Genomic DNA, 18,289 nt, shown 5'->3' on the forward strand with positions numbered 1-18,289 from the left:
ACAAACCCCTTTCTGCCTCCTACTTGAAGATCAAGATGGAGATTTTAGCTATTCCTTGCACCGTGCCTTCATTCCAACATCATGGACTCGGACCCTCGGTAACCATAAACCCATTTAAATGCTTTCTTTCCTAAGGGTCTTTGTCATGATGTCACAGCAATAGAGAGGTAAGACAGGTGGAGTGCTGTACATGCAGGGCTCTGGGCATGACATGGCCATGACCCTCTTGGGTACAAGACTGGGTCCCTCAGGGAGGCTGGAGAGACTCTTGAGGCGTTGCCCCACACTGAGGATTGTCAGGCACTTAATGGTTCCTGGGAGAAGGAGAAACATTCTCTCTCTCTCTCTCTCTCTCTCTCTCTCTCTCTCTCTCTCTCTGAGACATTCTCTTTAGTGGTGTTGCTATCAATACGTAGCATATGTTCCCATATATAAGCCCTCTCCCATGCTCCTAGGAGTAACCCTAATTAAACTCATTGGTTCATACAAAAATAACAATAACAACAATAAACAAGATGAATGAGGAATGAATAGGCTCAATAGGATTAGGAGAAGAAAAAGAGATGGCAATGGGAAAAATATGATTAAAGAATATTATATATATACATATATATATATACACACATATATATGTATGAAAATTTCACAATGAAACCCATTATTATATGGAATTGGGATATGTTAATGACTCACACTAACTCTGTATGTGCATCAACACTAACACTTGATGGTAATCTTCACTTTGCTTTTGGAGGCAACAGAGTTAGAACTTGTGCATGTCAGCTCACAAGGGTTCTTGACCAACATGGAAACGTTTTCTGTTGGCATGACATGAACTATCATGAAGAAAATCAAGTATCAGGGCCATGTGCAGGTGGCATTTTTCCCAGTTTGCTTGGGAAGCTTCTGCTCTATCAGGTGGCAGGACAATGACAAATCACACCCAAGTCCAGGGCTTTGCCTTTTTCCTACTACAGAGGCTCAAAAGGCATTCCTAGCTCTTATATTTTGTTTCAAGCAAGCAGGTGTGGGTTACAAGCAGCTGATGATAGCTATGAATGTAGCCCAATACAAAAACGTAAATTTACTTAAAATATGAGATTTATTGGTATTGTTTTGTAACTTCACTTACATCAAAAGTCTGGATTATACATGCTCATAAACTGTCTATTTTCTAGCATTTCAGGGCTCACTCATCAAATGATGATTTATATTGATAATGATGACCCTGCAAGTAAGGCACTGATCTAGGTTCAGAGGAATCACATATTATCTTAGCATATTCTAATTCTTCAAAAACTGGTGAATTGGGACAGTCACCTCCACATATTTTAAGGCTCTCTCTCGCAACTGTTCTGAATAGGGAAGGGCATTATTTATTTCCACTCTAGTTCCCTGAGTAAAATGCGAAAGGAAATCAAGGACTTGAGAGAAATGGTACAGAGGGCAGTAGCAACCTACAGCAGTGCAGAGATGGAAAACAGCATTCAGGGACAACTTTGAAACAGTGATCCCACTAGACAGGATGAGGTTGCAGAAAGCATCTCAGTGCTGGCTCCGGCAAGGCCATCAGTTTATCCTACGGCAGTGGTTTCTCCCTGTGACTGCCCATCAGAAGAGGAAGGCAAACAAACCAACCAAACCCGCTCTGTTGTCCAGGTCTGTGCACTGTGATACTGACTTGTATAACCCGAGATTTCTTTGTGATGGGGTGCAGAGAAAAGAGAGGAGGGAGAAGAAGAAGGTGGCAGGGAGCAAGCTTGCTGGGCAGTGCTTTTCAAAGTTTAGCATGTCAACATATCCCAGGGACAACAGGCTAACAGGCACCGTGACAGAGGGCGCTGAGGGACCCGTGATTTCTGCTTCTCTCCTAAGAACCTGGGTGATGGCAACGCTGCTGTCCGTCAGACTGCAGCTGCAAGTGTGAGGCCTTAGCTGATTTTTGTGCAGCAACCACCAGAAGGCCTCAGTGCTCACCAGCTCACCCTGCTGCAAGGTCAGCAGTGTGACAACCAAGCCAGGGCTCGACAAAACACTGTACTTAGCCAATATCCCCAGGAATGTGTTGGGAACACACATTCGTAGGCCCTACCCCACACCCACTAGATCAAAACCACATGCGAAGAGCAGAACGTAAGCGAAGATGATTGCCAGGGCCCTGAGGTAAGTTCTAACAAGCCATCCGTGAGATGCCATTGTGTACTGAGATCTGAGAGCTGCTGGCAGTATTTAAAATGACAAAGCCAGCTACCTGAGTTGAGCGCTTATTAGATGCTAAGTGAATGCTAAGAATTGGATCATCACCTACTCCCATTATTCCTGATCACAGATGACAGGGGAAAAGCTTGCGTGGGTGAGATGCCCAGATTCACACAGCCAGTGAATAGAGGAGCTGGGATCAATGGACTCCCGAGTCTATACTTAGCACAATAATAATAGAGAATCAAAGACCCAATGTATACCAAGACACACAGATTTCGTTACCAGCTAGCGGAAGACAGCGTCATCCAGTGGAACCCAGATGGAGCACGTTGCCTTACTCCGAGTCAAGACAGAGACACAGGATGAGAAGCACTGATGGATATTTACCATATCTTGTCCGAGGGGTGGCAGTGAGTCGAGCTCGCTGAGGTCATCCTGAGCCTGCTGGACAGCGTGCATGCTTGTGTTGATGGTCCCCATAAGGGCTTGCTGTGCCGAAGTCTGCAAAGGCGGATGAGCACAAGGTGGTGAGCAGAATCTGGGGACTGACAGGGTCCCCTTGCAAACCAGAACAAAACTAAACCTCCTCAGTTGAGAGCACATCTCATTACGCACCTGAACTAGCTCCCATTTCAACCTGAGGGCTAGAAATAGCGCATTATATTAATAGAACACAAAGCGAAGGTGATTGCAGTGAAGGGCTTATAATCAGAAGGGTGTGGAGAGCTTAATTAGCAGACAAGGAGGCTGACGAGCATCTTCACAGGGGAGTTCAGGGGGTACAGTTGATCTGAGAACTGTGGATAAAAAGCTCTCATGCACAGAACACAGATGACAGTTTCATAAGATGACTTCTTGAACATCCTTAGGACTCTGCCCAAACTTAGAGCCAACACGCTTTTACAGCTTTGACATTCCAAGCTTTGACATTCACGAGTTCTCAGAACCAGCCCAATAGCAAGGGATTTCCAAGGGGTTCCCAGGTCTGGGAGGTAGTGAATCAGATGAATTAGAAAAGATTCAGCAAGATTAGGTGGCAAAGGTAGATCATGGATGACCTGCCCATTTCCCACACTTTTCGAGGGTCTCAGGGCCAATCAGCTTGAAGCTGCTGCAGGGGCATGGGGCTTTGTTTCTACAGTATCAAGAGGTTCACGATGGTTAACATTTATTGCCAACTTGAATAGATTAAGAATCACCTTGGAAACAAGCCCCTGGGCAGGTCTTTGAGGGTAGACCAATTTCTAGCTTGTGTGAACCGCGGTGAGAAGCTGCAGTCTAAATGTGGGTGGCATTAGTCCATAGACTGGGCTCCTGGACTCTGAGCACCAGCATGCCTCTCCCCTGCTTCCTAATGTGATTCACAGTGTGATCAGCAGCCTCATACGCTTGCCAATCCCTTCTTCCACACAACGGACTGCACTCAAACGTTAGCCAAAATAGACACTGCTTCCCATGACTTGCTTTGGTCAGGTGTTTTGTAATTGCAACGAGAAACGTAGCTAAAGACGAGCTCCCTCCCTCACTAGCCACTGATTCTAGAAAGAAACAATTAGCCATGCAATTACAGGCAAGCACAGTTGATGACTCGTGGCTCAGATGTGAGGCACAGGGTTCCAACATAGAACCTGTCGCCATCTCTGACGGCCCAGCGGTTAACAGATGAATAATCGAGCACTCTCACCAGCGGAGGCATGTGCCCTCGGTGCATCTGTCCAACCATGACCTGCTGCTGTGGCGAGGGCATGCTACCAACATTGAAAGTCTCAGGCCCACTGGAGCCAGAGCGCATGACGGCTGGCAATGCCACTGAGCCGTGCTCCGCTTTCCCAGTCCGGTTGAACTGCTGCTGCAAGATGGTGGACCTGTGGAGGAGACGGCTGGTCAGTGTGAAGTTAGGCACCCATGTGCAGCACGGTACAGCGGGAAGACACGGAGGATGCACACTGCTCTAGGTTGTGGAGCCCACTTCAAAAGCACACAGTGGACAGGAAATGAGGAACGGCACCACGATGCGCAGTGGAAGCACTCGAGACAAATCCCTTCAGGACCAGGGTCAGTGTTTCCAGTGGGTAGTGTTTTAGTATTATACAATTCGTTCATTCTCAGGACAAATAACAGTCCTACCACAATGACATTCTGAAGGAAGGTTGGAATATTCTGTTCTATCACATGGTCAGTCATACTGAAAGAATATTTTTCAACAGGTTTTCAGTCTAGGGAGCAATAGATGGTATTTGCCCGTATATTTATGGGAAAAAAATGTGCAAATAAATTTAAGGAAAACCTCTCACGAGTTCAAGTCCAGTGACCACAGAGGGTATTTATCATCTTTGGAGGCTTGAGAGATTCTTGCATCTTTTCCAAAAGACTCCAACCAGAGATTAGGATTTTTGCACACGTGCACACACACACCCCCTCTTAAGGTGTTTAGAATGAGTGGTAAATGAACTATAAGTGCAAAGGACTTTGCACACGTGTAAGTAAGGAGCTAGATGGAGGGCAGTTTCTTCAGGAACTCAGTGGGGAAGCCACAAAGGGGGGGGGTGATGATCTGGGGAACCCAGGTGTGCCTGTAGAGGTGACGAGGAAAGAGAGATTTTATATCAAGAGGTGGGGACGATCTCAGACCATCACTGTTAACCAAGTTACAGACATCCAGAGAGAGTCAGAAGTGTGAGCAGGGGTGGCTTTAATGAAGAGTCCTAAGATGTCAAAGTGCTGAGAACAAGCAACAGTTGAGCATTCAACCCTAAAAAGAACATCTACATAACCTTGGCCTTTGTGTGTGTGTGTGGGGGGGGGGGGGTGTCAAGGCCCAGATGAGGCAGAAAGAATGCAAAGGAGCTAGCGGATGGGAGGAGTGCAGCAAATGCTATCTACCGGATATGACGTGTTTGCTGCACTCTTGAGTCACAGCAGGCACAGCTACCTGAACTATAGCTGCCCAATAATGAGCCACGGCATTCTAGCGTCGAGTGGGTCTGATGGGGCCACGGCACTAGCTGAGGAGCCCATAGGAGTTGATTTTTGTTCAGGGCGGTGTTTCTTTGTTTCTTTGGTGGTGTAGACACCAGTGAGTTCTCCATGCTTCCCATACCCATGCTTATGTAAGCAGTCCTAATCAAACTTGTTAGGTCAGAATCCAGAGTAGGTAGGAGAGCCATTGAAAAAAGAAGGGGTCAGAGGGAGCACAAGGGGGGAGGAAGAAGGTAATGTGGGGTGAATCTGATTTAAGTAAATAACATATCTGTTTAAAATTGTAGAAAATAAATATAGAACATTCGTTTATATGAGCTCAGAATAGAGGACACCAGGGAGTGAGGCCTGGAGGTCCCTTTCTTGTACCTCAGCTGGAACCAAATGTGAAGACATGGAAGGTCTCAGGATCAGAGCACCTGGACCATTCTTCCTGCTCATGCTCATAAGCCCTCGATGATGCACTAGCAGCAGAGGAAGTCCCAGACAGGCGGGGCCCTGGCGCTCTGCACACCCACACCGACAGGACTCTTCATGTGGGATACACAAGTGCTACAGACGCTGGCAAATGAACACGTCACTCTGGCGGGGAGCACTGACTTAATACACCCGGTGGACACAAGTCATTCCAGGACGGAAGAGACAAGGCTAGCATAACACATGGCACCTTGAAATACGCCATGGCCGGTCTAGCTCCCACCTGTGTTCTTAGAGGAAACAAATTTTGGGTGGCAAAAAATGAAGATAAGAGCAGTTATCACAAAGTTCTGTTTAACATAAGGGTGTCTGTGTGGCTTCCTCAGCTAGTATCACTTACTAGATATTTCTTATTTTTATTAAATCCATTCTCTCATTAATAAATAGAACTAAGAGTTCTTAATCACACAATTTTTAAAAATTTTGTGTGTGTGTGTGTGTGTGTGTGTGTGTGTATGTCTGGGTAGGGGAGTATGTGCAGGTGTCTGTAGAGGCCAAAAGAGGGAGTCAGATCCCCTAGAGATGGAATCCTGTGTGGTTGTGAGCAGCCCAATGTGGGTGCTGGGAACCAAACTCTGATCCTTTGTGAGAGGAGCAAGCATTCTTAACAACTGAACTGTTTTCCCAGCCCCAAGTTGTTGTGTGATATTTTGACTGTATTTTGACACTCCTGAGACTGCTAATAAAATTTGTTTTGAATCAGAGGGCGGAGCTAGCTACTAGCTGACCAAAATTAACCACAGAGGTTTTTGAGGACTGAGGACAGATAGACAGACACAGGAAGCAGTAGGGTGGGGCTTAGAGAGGGTCTGGGCCTATTTGGATGGAGAAACAAGAGAGAGGAGGTGCCCGGCTGCTTTTCTGCCGCTGCTGCTTCTCTGATCATTCAGGTTCTTACCCTGATGACTTTTTATTGATAAAGAATAATTAGAAAAATGCTTCACCAAGTTTTGAATTTGAAATAGCAATGGTCTTTACAATAGCAAACAAACAAAATGTGCAAGTTTTGTGTGCATTATTTGTGATTCTGTAATCAAAACCAAATATAACGAAGTGATACTATTGTCATTCCTGACTTATACACAGACTCCTGAAGGTAGAAAACCAAAGAACAGACCCCAGATCTGCTCTGGGCATAGTTCCTATGAGGAAAAAAAATTTTTAAAATTGTATTATTTTACATGTATGAGTGTGTTGCCTGCATACATGCTAGTGTACCCCTTGCACGCAGTGCCCATGGAAGCTCCTAGGTCTGGGGATGCAGGGAGTTGTAAAGTTGCCACGTGGTTGCTGGGAACCAAACCTGGGTCCTCTGTAAAAGCAGCTGGTGCTCTTAAGAGCTGAGCCATCTCTCCAGCTCCAAGAGCAAACGGTTAGCCCTGTCTCTTTGCTACCTCCCAGCCTGTGAGAGTAGTATGGGCTGCCATTAATGCCTCCTGTGGACTGGCAAGCTTCTGAGATCCCAGAACAGAATCAAACAGAAGGCAAGTTACAGCTCTTGAGGGAAGAACTCAATCCATGAAATTTATATCGCAAATGCAGACCATAACCCAGGAAAACCGGCTGCTGCTGAAGATGGAGCATGCACTGCTCAGTGCCCACACGGGACAGCTGTATGGCACACACTGCTCACCTAGGGGCCGTAACTGAAAAGCAAGCCTTGCCTATCCCATCACCACCTCGCTGCAGGAGGAGGCAGATCCCTGGTACCCTGGATACTTACTTTTTTGGGGAAACTGACTCTTCTAACATGGTTGATTCCTCATCCCCTTCCAGCCCAAATCTATCTTTGCTTTGTTTCTGGAGGCAAAACAGACACAACAAGGAACATCAGCAAATCTTAGCACAGGACCACCGGAAGGAACTTGTGAGAGGACACAAACAGAATACTCAAGTTTGCCGCAAATTCTGTGCGCCGGAGAGTTAACGGGTGAAGAACAAAAGCACGATGCCAATAAAGCAGAAACCGTGACCTGACATATAAATATATCAAGCCTTGTTTATCACTGCTTACACAGAAGGAAGTCAGGCACACTTAAAAACACTCTATCAGAATATGTTTGGATGGGTTGTATTGGGAAGCCTTATAACGCCTAATTCTCTATATACTACAATGGCGCATGGTGTCATTATGTTGGGCAAGAACAAAAACTCAAGAAAACTACAGTGAACACCTTCAATTTCTACAAAGTCAGGAAAGCCAAAAGCTTTCTAGAGAGAAACAGTGAGGAACCAGGAGAGAGCGTCCCAAGCAGCTTTCATTATCAGCTTGATTCAACTTGAGGACTGCCCTGGAACAATCTGACCCATGGGTATGTCTGTAGGAGAGTGCTGTGATTGTTAACTGACTTAGGAGGGCCCGACCAGCTTTGGGTGGTCCCATTTCCTGGACTGCACGAGGAAGCTGGCAGAGCAAGAACCATCAGCAGCATCTCTCCACGATTTCTGCGCTGCTTCCTCAGCTGTGAGCTCCTGGTTGGAGGGTATGCTGTGTACACAGGACAGCAAGTGGGTCCAATTTCAAGTTCCTACCAGGGTCCTACCCATGCTGTCCAGGACAGACTGTGACATGGAAGTGGAAGCCAGATAAACCCCTTTCCTCCCTTACGTTGCTTTTGGTCAGACTGTCTCGTCTCAGCAAGAGAAATCAAACTAGAACATAGACCGCTGCTCCTTATCCAGCAGTAGCAGATACAAATACACACTGTGGCAAAACTAGACGTGCTTAGGGGATTCAAGGTCAGAGATCTCACACACAAGCAGTCTTAATGTCGAAGACTCAATCTGTCAATCAAACACTTCAAATAAAGATTTCATGTAACATGGCTCCATCATCGAGCCTTGATCTTCTTGGGCTTTGTCAACACAGCATACCTTTTTGAGGATGATGTCGATGTATCCTGCAATCAGCTGGGAAATTTGCTCCCCCTCTGTGGTTTGTACTGAGTAGTAGCTTTCCTGGTACTCCCCAAAATCCTAGAAGAGCAGCAGTAGGAGAAACACAGCTGCATTAGATATACCAGGCATCTTGAGGCCTCGGAGAGCAGCCGTAAAGTTCTGACATGGCTAACTTTTCACGGCTCTCCGCTCAAAAGGAAAACTCAACTCTAAAAGCTTATTAAACAGCGAGTATTAAAACAAACAAACAAACTGGGCAGTGGTGGTGCACACCTTTAATCCCAGCACTCGGAAGGCAGAGGCAGGTGGATCTCTGTGGTTCAAGGCCAGCCTGGTCTACAAGAGCTAGATCCAGGACAGGCTCCAAAGCTACAGAGAACCTGTCTCAAAACTGACTCTAAACAAACAAACAAAAAAGCTGGGGTCTTACCAAGCCTCAGGACCTGAATTCAGTGGCTAGAACCCATATGGTGGAAGAACAGAATTGACTTTGGCAAGTTGTCTTCTTACCTCTGTGTGCCCTCCACCTAAGTAAATGTCAACATGAAAAGGGGAAAGGGGGTCCCAGAAACTGTAAAGGTAGACAGACAGGACTGGCACCTAAGGACTAAAGGAGATCTAAGGTGGTGAGCTCTCGGGCTTTCTTTTGCAACCCACTTATCCCCAAGCAGAGAACTGGAGAGGCCTGTATACCTCAGCGTGTAGTAGCCATTCTTGAAAAGTCTACTCTTTCCAGGGGACCAGGAGAGTGGAGCCCACAAGACTGCAAGACAGGAGATGCAGCTCAAAGGGGGCGGAGTTCACTAGCAGCTGAAGAGCCATGGCCCCAGACATGCCAGGCAGGTGAGAAGGTCACTTTATTTCAACAGTAAACACAGTGAATTTCTGTGTGGCCCCACTGTCCACTTTGTGTCACAGGCCTAGTGGCTTCTGCTTCTTCCCATCAAGGTCACCGAACAATAGTAAGCACTGTAGAGAAGTGCCTTCTGCCCTCAGAGAGAACCAGCACGTCCAGACTGTATCAGAAAGATAAGGTGAGCTGGGCGGGTGGTTCACATCAACTCCCAGCACTTGAGAGGCAGAGGTCCTGCCCACCCAAAACCACATAGTGAGTACCAGTCCCCAAACAAACAAATAAACACAGGTAAGGGCTAGAGAGCTGCCTCCATGGTTAGGAGCACTTGCTACTCTTGCAGAGAACCTGGGTTGGGTTCACAGCACCCACAGGGGAGTTCACCATCTGTGATTCCAGGGTATCTACTGCCCTCTTCTGGCCATGGTGAGCATCAGGCACATATGAAACAGTCAAGTGTAGCAGGCTTTCTTTTGGGCCACCAACCAGCTCCCAATCACGACACGAAGACTTATTATTAATTATGAATGATCAGCTTTATCTTATGCCTGTCCCACTAACTCTTACAACTTAATTTAATCTCTTTCTCTTTATCTATGTTTTGCCTTTGGGTTTTACCTTTTTTTCATTCTGTATGTCCTACTCCGCCTGGCTGGCTCACCCGGGTCTCCCCGTCTCTCTCTCTTGTTCTCTCTTCTTTCCTTGAGCCTAGATTCATCCTCCTACTTATTCTCGCTGCCTGACAGGTCCACCTATCCCTCTACTGCCTACCTATTGGCCTTTTTATTAGACCAATCAAGTGTCTTAGACAGGTAAGGTAAAACAGCAATGCATCTTTATATGACTAAACAAATGCAGCATAAACAAATGCAACACATCTGTACACTGTTAAACAAATGCAGAATAAGCAAATGTAACACACCTTTACATTGCTAATAGTCCACAGCAGGCAAGCATTTATACACATAAAATAGTATCTTAAGGGGAAACAAAACAGAACAAAACTCTGGATGCCTTTTCAGCATGTTCTCTGACCATAATGGAATCCAACAGAAAATCAATAGTAGAAAGACAACAGGGAGATCTCCAAACAACTGACCACGAGAGAACCAAAGCAGAAATCAATGACAGAGAGTCAGCAGGAAAGCACCAAAAACAGGGACATTAATAAAAGGTGAGAGCAGGTGGAAGGAACTCCTTTACCTTTACCTAACTTTACACCTCGGTGAAAATATCAGTATACATTCTCTCTTTTGGGTGAGGCCATTAAATAGCTTGTTATAAATATATTCTATTTTTTTAAATAAAATAATATTTTAAATAAAATAAAATAATTCTTTGTAAAGACCAATGGTATTGAAAGAGATATAACAAATATAATTGTCTCCAACTTACCTATTCCTGCCTTTCCTTTTTTTTTTAAAATATAAATCATCCTTATTGATACAACAATAGAAAAAAATCACTGTTATAATTAAAGACTTGAAAGCCACCCTGGAGTGGTTGCTACTCATGAAGCGGCTTAGGTTTTTCTAGGAGTTAACAGGAGCGGAGGTACTGCATTTAACCAAGCTAACGATCACAGACGTTACAATTTAAATGCCTTTCCCTTAAGTGCCACTCCAAAGTCTTAAAGCGGTTTCTTCTAATATGCCTAAATATCATACTTATGTGTATACCAATTTTAAAACTCAGAAATACTCCATGACTTCCCACAATGAAAGAAGAGGGCACAGCTCTCTGAGAACAGGTGTCCATGTTTGGGGGGTCTGTGTAGTCCCTCCGGCCACAGCTGACTACAGAAGGTGAGACTCATCTGGGCCTACCAATCTATGACCAGATTATGTGACTCTGCTACTTTGTTTTTTATTTATTTTAAATATTTTTCAAGATTTATTCATGTTACTGTGTGTGTGAGGTTAGCCTGCATGTACGCATGTGTACCATGGGAATGCTCTGTGCCCATGACGTTTAGAAGAAGGCATCAGATCTTCCAGAACTGTAGCTACCCACGCTTGTGAACGACCACATGGGTTCTGGGAATTGAACCTGGGTCTTCTGAAAGTCTCTCTATCCCCAAATATGTTTTAACTGCCAACTTGACACAGTTTCAACTAGGAAGTCATCAAGATTGAATTGGTCAGTGGGGAAACTCTCTGGATTGTTAATTGATACAGGAAGACCCAGCCCGTTGTGAGCAGTACCATTCCCTAAAACAGAGAAGTTCCCCAACAGTATGAGAGAGGGAGAGAGGAAGTAACTATCAAGAGCAAGTAATTAAGGTTCCACGTGTTTATTGTGTTTATTCTCTCTCTGCTCTTGCCTCTGGATGTCTTGCTTTAAGTTCCTGCCTTGACTTGCCTGCAACAATGGACTGAAGTTGCTTTTGGTCAAGGTTATTTTATCAGAGCAACAGAAAAGAAACAAGAACAGTAACCAATCACTCCTTCCAAACGCCTTTATACTTTTTAAAATGTCTTATTTTACAATATCTACATGAAAATGTAGATTCCAAAGACTTTAGTCTGCAGTTAACAACTTCCAGTACTGTTTTACTTTTCTTCTTGCTCAACTTGCTTGGCAAACTACTTGCATTTTCAAGATTCACATATAAATGTGTCCCCAGATGGCTACATAGTTATATTCTGCTAAGAGCAATTTTTGAAGTTGAGAGGCAGAGTAGAGGTCAGAAAGTCTGGAACACCCAACTACTTTCTATGAATTTCATACTGTTTTATCATCTCACCCAAAGCTAGACACTGTGAAGCAGCCACTACTGTTCCAATTTAAGCTGGGGAAATCAGGGCTCAGAGAAGAGGTAACTTGAATAAGGTCGCAGAGCTAGGAAGTGACATTGTAGAGTTTTAGTAATACCCCAGATTTCTACCAGGTTTATATACAGCATGTATCCTTTCTAGGCAGCTGGGCTCCTCAGCACAATCGTGCAGTTCGGAGGAGGAGTCCCACGTGAGCCTTAGGGTTACAAGTTTCCTTTCAGGATAGGAGCACATGGCTGAGCGTCCTGGTGAGCGTCACCTTGCAGTCAATGAACTGCAAGAGGACTTGAATAGGACATGAGAGAAGTGGTACACGGAGAATCCCAGAGCTGCTCAGCCTCTTACTTCTGCTCCAGGGTCCTCTACGCCCATAGACTGCACCACCTTCTCCCTCTTCGCTAGCCCTTTAAGACCAGCCTTACCCACAGGCTGCCCTCCAGTATTACCTAGGACCACACATATCAGCCCCCTTGGGGTCTTGCTGTCCCTACCAGTGTGAAGCTCTTGGGTGAAGCTGCCCAGCGCTTCACTGTGGTGAGCGGCCACTCCTGCAGCACCTCCTTGGTCTTCTCGTCCACCCGCATGACGGAATCCTTGGTGATGCCCAGGAGGCGGGGAACCAGCTTGTTCTTGCCTTTCATTTTCTCCTGGAAAGAGAGAAGCCAGGGGGAATCAGCCTTTCTAGAATACAACGTTCTTAGTGCGTTTACAGACCGGGTACGGCTTTTAGAAAAGCCAGGTGAATAACTCACTGAGAAAAACGGACAGGGCAGGAGGACACCGGGACACTGGAGAGATTCATAAAAGTGTGCAGCTTCCTGTATAGGAACACTATTCAGCAGGAGGGGTTGTTCCAAAGCTGGGTCAGAAAGAAGGGACTGAACTGGAGAGATACCCAGAAAGAGACTGGGAGTGGGGGGGGGTGAAATCCAAGTATTATCATCCCAGGATGTATGTGGGCAGGTAAAAAAAAAACCAAAGAGAGGTGCTGTATAATTCAAACCCTTAAAGTGAACCCAAAGGGCCCAATTAGGATCTTCTTCTACAGAGGGAGAGATTCTTCCCCTTTAAATACATCCCTGCAATCCACTTCCTCCCCCAGCCCTTGCTTTTGCACAGCGACAGGTCTCAAGTCTTTGTGGCGCTGTTTTTAGGGCGTTATCTAGCATTTGAAGATTTGTCACCGTACATGCTGCGGTGCTATGCAGTTTCTTACAGGCATACAATATGGGTGGAGCACATCTCTCCCACCCCCATCCCCAATTTTATTTCTTTGATATAGGGTCCAGACTGGGCTGGACCACATGGTAAGCATCCTGTCTCAGCTTCCTAACTGCTGGGACTACAGGTGATTCTAAAAATGGCAATAATGATTAATTTAACAGTTTTTAAAAATGTTATCCATTAAAATAATTGATTCTTCCTTCACACTTATGCTAAACCTTTTGATTTGTTAATGATTTAGGAAGAACACAGGTGGATTTCCCCCCCCCCCCCCAAGACAGGCTTTCTTTGTAGCTTTGGAGCCTATCCTGGATCTAGCTCTTGTAGACCAGTCTGGCCTCAAGCTCACAGAGACCCGCCTGCCTCTGCCTCCCGAGTGCTGGGATTAAAGGTGTGTGCCACCACTACCCGGCCAGGTGGGTATGTATATTTTTGAGACTTCTGGGTAAGAAGTGTTGTTCCATCAAAAACATTGAATAAGAATAATGGAAAAGAGAACGCGCTTTAGCACAACACATACAGATGAGGTGGAGGGAGGGAGGAAGGATGAGAGAGGGAGGGGAGGAAGAGGGAGAAAGAGAGGCAGAGAGAGATCACAGCACTCCAGCACACAGGATAGGAGAGACACAAAGACAGAGGAAAGTCAAAAGAAGGAAGTCTCATGGTAAGAAAGATTAGGGAGTGAAGGACTGGAGAATAAATGCTTGCAGGACATATGCCAAGCATATGCTAGACACGTGCCCTTTGCTATCTGTGAAGCGTTCTTATACATCAGCAAAACCAAACGAACGAACAAACAAAATACCTTCCAAAAAATAATACAGACAGTATTTCTAACAATAAAGATTTAGGAAATAAAATTCACTTATGTCAAACAGTGTTCTAAAATTAATTCTCAGAACTGAAGAAGGTATGAAAGGAATTAATTCATAACTAATGGAATTTAAAAATGGTCCAGCCTGAGGCCACAGAGATGCTCAGCAGTGAAGAGCATGCACTACTCTTGCAGAAGGCCTGAGTCTGCCTCTCGGAACCCAGCTCAGGTGGCTGAGAGCCACCTGTGACTTCAGCTCCAGGGAATCTGATGGCTCTGGTCTCCACAGGTACTACATTAACATCTGAAAGCAAGCATACACACACACACACCTTAAAAAATGATAACCCTTTATAAAAGAGAATATGTCAATACCAACACATCCAGAGGCTTAAAACTTTGACATAGCCTGCCTCTAGGCACTCTGTGTTTTAAAATTTTTAAGTGGATGTAATAATTTGGTCACAAGAAACACAAATGGAATTTGTCCTAGTGAAAGGCCAGAAAGATTCCCAGTTTCCAATAACAGAAGACTTCATATAAATAAAGTATGGCACATCCAAGAAACGTATTACAATATTTAAAAATCATTTTGTGGGGCAGGAGAGATGGCCCAGTGGCCAACAGCATTTGCTGCTCTTGCAAAAGAACAGAGTTTGGTTCCCAGCGCCCACATGGCAGCTAATCCATAGCTTCAGTCCCAAGGAATCGGACATCCTAACCTGACCTCCAAAGGTACGTCATACACATGTTACACACACACACACACACACACACACACACACAAAAATAAACTTTGTAGGAAAATGAGATTTTATGGAAGTAAATCACTCAGCATATATAAAATAAAAACTACAGGATACATGATCCTACAACAACAACAACATAAAATTTATATGTAATAGAGAGAATCAGGTCACACTACATAGCCAGGGATGACCTAAAACTCTGGATCATCCTTTCTTTCCCAAGATCTGGAATTACAGCCATCATACCTGACTCAACAAACAAACATTTTAAGAGGTCTGATATGTTACATGAAAAGATGCTGATAATGATTGTGATTGGTACAGTTTTCCTTTTAACTAAAATTTCATTTACTATAGCTAAACTTTCAGTACTATCAGAAAGACTTTTCGGTGGTATGTGCACACACCTACACAACTGTCCTCAGTAAAGTAGGTGTGTGTATTCACATTCATGTAGAATGCATGTTCGGGAGATGTGTACACCCACAGCTGACATTTGGGAACCTGTGCTTGCACTTAAAGCAGTCCCGATGCTCACTAAAGCATGCATCATCCACAGACCCCAGACTCCACAAGATCACTGTCATGATGTTTTCGCTTTGTAAATGAAGAGACTATTTGTGTGATGGTTTGAAAGAAAATGGCCCCCAAAGGGAGTGGCACTATTAGGAGGTGTGGCCCCGTTGGAGGAAGTGTGTCACTGTGGGGTGGGCTTTGAGGTCTCTTTTTTTCAAGCTTCACTCAACGTGACATTCAGTTGACTTCCTGCTGCTATCTGGTCAAAGATGTCTGCTCCACATCTGCCTGCATGCTGACATACTCCCCATCATGATGATAATGAACTGAACCTCTGAAACTGTAAGCCACCACCTCAATTAAATGTTTTATTTGTAAGAGTGGTCATGATCATGGTGTCTTTTCAAAGCAATCAAAACCCTAACTAAGACACTTTGCTTAGAGAGGATGTGAACAAAGGTGAAGACACAAAGGGAACACATGCCTAAGCTCAAAAACATCTCTGGGCTGGGTGTGGTGACCCATGTCTTTAAATCCAGCACTCGGGAGGCAGAGGCAGGTGGATCTCTGAATTTGAGGCCAGCCTGGTCTACAGAGTGAGTTCCAGGACAGCCAGGGCTGTTACACAGAGAAACCAATGTCTTGGGGGAAAAAAAAACCAAACTGAACCAAACAAAAACAACAACAAAAACCATCTTTAGCACCTAGTACTCAGGGGACACAGTCCTCTTCAAGTTCAAGGTCAGCCAGGACTGCACAATGAGATTTTTGTCTCAAGGTAGGTAGGTAGGTAGGTAGAGAGGAAGGGAAGAGAGGGAGGGAAGAGAGGAAGGGAAGAGGAGGGAAGAAGGGAGGGAAGGAAAAAAGGAGGGAGGGAGAAAGGGACCCAGCCAGCCAGCCAGCCAGCCAGCCAGCCAGGCAGGCAGACAGACAGACAGACAGACAGACAGACCTCCTCACAAGAGGAGTTGTTAGAACACCTGCAGGGAATGGGGAAGAACAAAGCACTCTGTGACCCTCAAGCCCTCAAAAGATACTGAGAAGAGTTTGGTTCTTTTTAACAAAGGGTCAGTTTCAGGACTGGGACAAATTAAGGATGACATGTGACATAAATTAAATTTGCTTGTCAGTGGTCAACCCTGATCACTTATTCTAGAGGACTCTAGGGCTTTGAGTCAGCTGACCTCCAGGAAGGTCAGAAGAGCAGCACCAAGACTGCTCCCTAGGGACGTGAGCAAGGCAGAGCTGGCAGGAGGCTCACACACTAGCCTGGTGTTCACGTGCTATGGGGAGATTTGGGTCATGCTTGGCCAGATGCCACATCTGCTTTAGGTAAACCGCACCCCTCTCAACCCCGGCCACTCACCTTCACCAGGAAAAAGGACACTCCATATGTCCGGAGGGACCGGGCGTGTTTGACATACTTGACCTTGGCTTCTATTTCATTCATCTCGCCACAGTTTTTATGCTCCTGCAAAAGCAACAGTGGGCGTGGGGTGGATCTGTTGCTGTAGCCAGCCATCAGCTGGACTCAGTGAGAGGAGGTCCCTACAGATCTCTCCGGCTCCTTCATGACACTGAGCCTGTCGGAGGCTTAAGTGGAAGGCTTCCCATGCAGGTTACAGCCGAGTGCAAGGATCCATGTCCATATCCAGCATGGCAGAAGTAGCTGCCCCAAGGATAACTGCATTCTCAGAGGACCCAATACCCGAAAGGGCCCAGGGTTCACCTTTTAAGCAATAGCAAGAAAGATGTCCCTCTCAGGACAGGTAGGTGTCCTTCTACCATCGATTCAGAATGTATGTTTTTTATGGAGCAAGGCACATATATTTCTAAACATTATTTGTGTTTGGAAAGGATATTGAATCAAATGTTTTATATACATAAATTTATATTTTAGCTTCTATTTCTATTTCAAAATCAAAGAAGCTCGAGAGCTTGGATTCACTGGAATGTTTCAAGGTCATGCAGACAGCTTGGCTTTTCTTGTTGACTGTCTGCCTATGATGGACAAGTCACTGACTTTAAAAATAATCTGAGAGTTTCGAAAGGCCCAAGCTCCCCAATTCTAGCTTCGAAAAAACCAAATCTCAGGACAAAGGAGTTCTTTGTGTCTTTTCCCAAAGCAGCTTAATGGCCCATCACCTTGTTTCAACGTTACCGGCATAATGCCTTTGAAATTAAATGCATGCACGTTTTTTCTCAGAAGAGTTAAGTAACCTTTAGCAAGAAAGTATGAATTAAGATAATAAATCTGTCCAAAGTAGAGCTGTCAGCCTCTATCCTCCTGACTCACGGATCATTCATTATAGAAGAATACATGCACGGGGCACCAAACTACCACGTGTGGGATGTGCCTCCGGAGAATGAATGAGGACGAAGGGGAAGGGGAAGAAGGAATTTCTGTACATTGCCAATACCTGAAATATCCGCTTCTCGGCTCCTCTCTGCTTGATGTATTCTTTCGGTAGGAATTCCTTTAGACTGAGGGAGAGAGGGGGAAGGGAGAGACAGCATTTACCACACTCTGTGTGGAGAAGCAGAGACTGTTGGTTAAACTCTCAGATAGGTCACCAACACTCCCAGCATCTCATGGCACAATACTAGGAGGCAGCATCCCAGGATGCACTTAAGAAAGACACCCCACCCCCAAGGGGGGGGATCTTATTTATTTAAAGGAGGGAGGTCCAGCATGCACTGTCAAGTGAAAAGACAAATTGCCAACACATACAGCTACAGCGTGCGTCCCTTTTCAAGACACAGAATACAGTATTTTTACTGTAAAAACATTTTATTTCAA

The 18,289-nt window shown here is 45.2% G+C and overlaps 1 protein-coding gene across 3 annotated transcripts in view; it reads right to left on the bottom strand.

Moving 5' to 3' along the window:
- The window catches only part of Tln2 (talin 2), a 426,737-nt gene that overhangs the window by 147,255 nt on the left and 261,193 nt on the right, over positions 1-18,289 (bottom strand). For all 3 annotated transcript variants that reach the window (XM_038322053.2, XM_038322054.2, XM_038322055.2), the window contains 7 exons: positions 17,910-17,973; positions 16,856-16,960; positions 12,678-12,833; positions 8,533-8,634; positions 7,382-7,458; positions 3,887-4,067; positions 2,590-2,703 (listed from right to left, as the gene is read on the bottom strand). In XM_038322053.2, coding sequence (XP_038177981.1) covers positions 2,590-2,703; positions 3,887-4,067; positions 7,382-7,458; positions 8,533-8,634; positions 12,678-12,833; positions 16,856-16,960; positions 17,910-17,973 — 799 coding nt within the window. The remainder of the gene's footprint in view (positions 1-2,589; positions 2,704-3,886; positions 4,068-7,381; positions 7,459-8,532; positions 8,635-12,677; positions 12,834-16,855; positions 16,961-17,909; positions 17,974-18,289) is intronic.

Source organism: Arvicola amphibius, chromosome 3 (genome assembly GCF_903992535.2).
Source record: "Arvicola amphibius chromosome 3, mArvAmp1.2, whole genome shotgun sequence".
NCBI lineage: Eukaryota > Metazoa > Chordata > Mammalia > Rodentia > Cricetidae > Arvicola > Arvicola amphibius.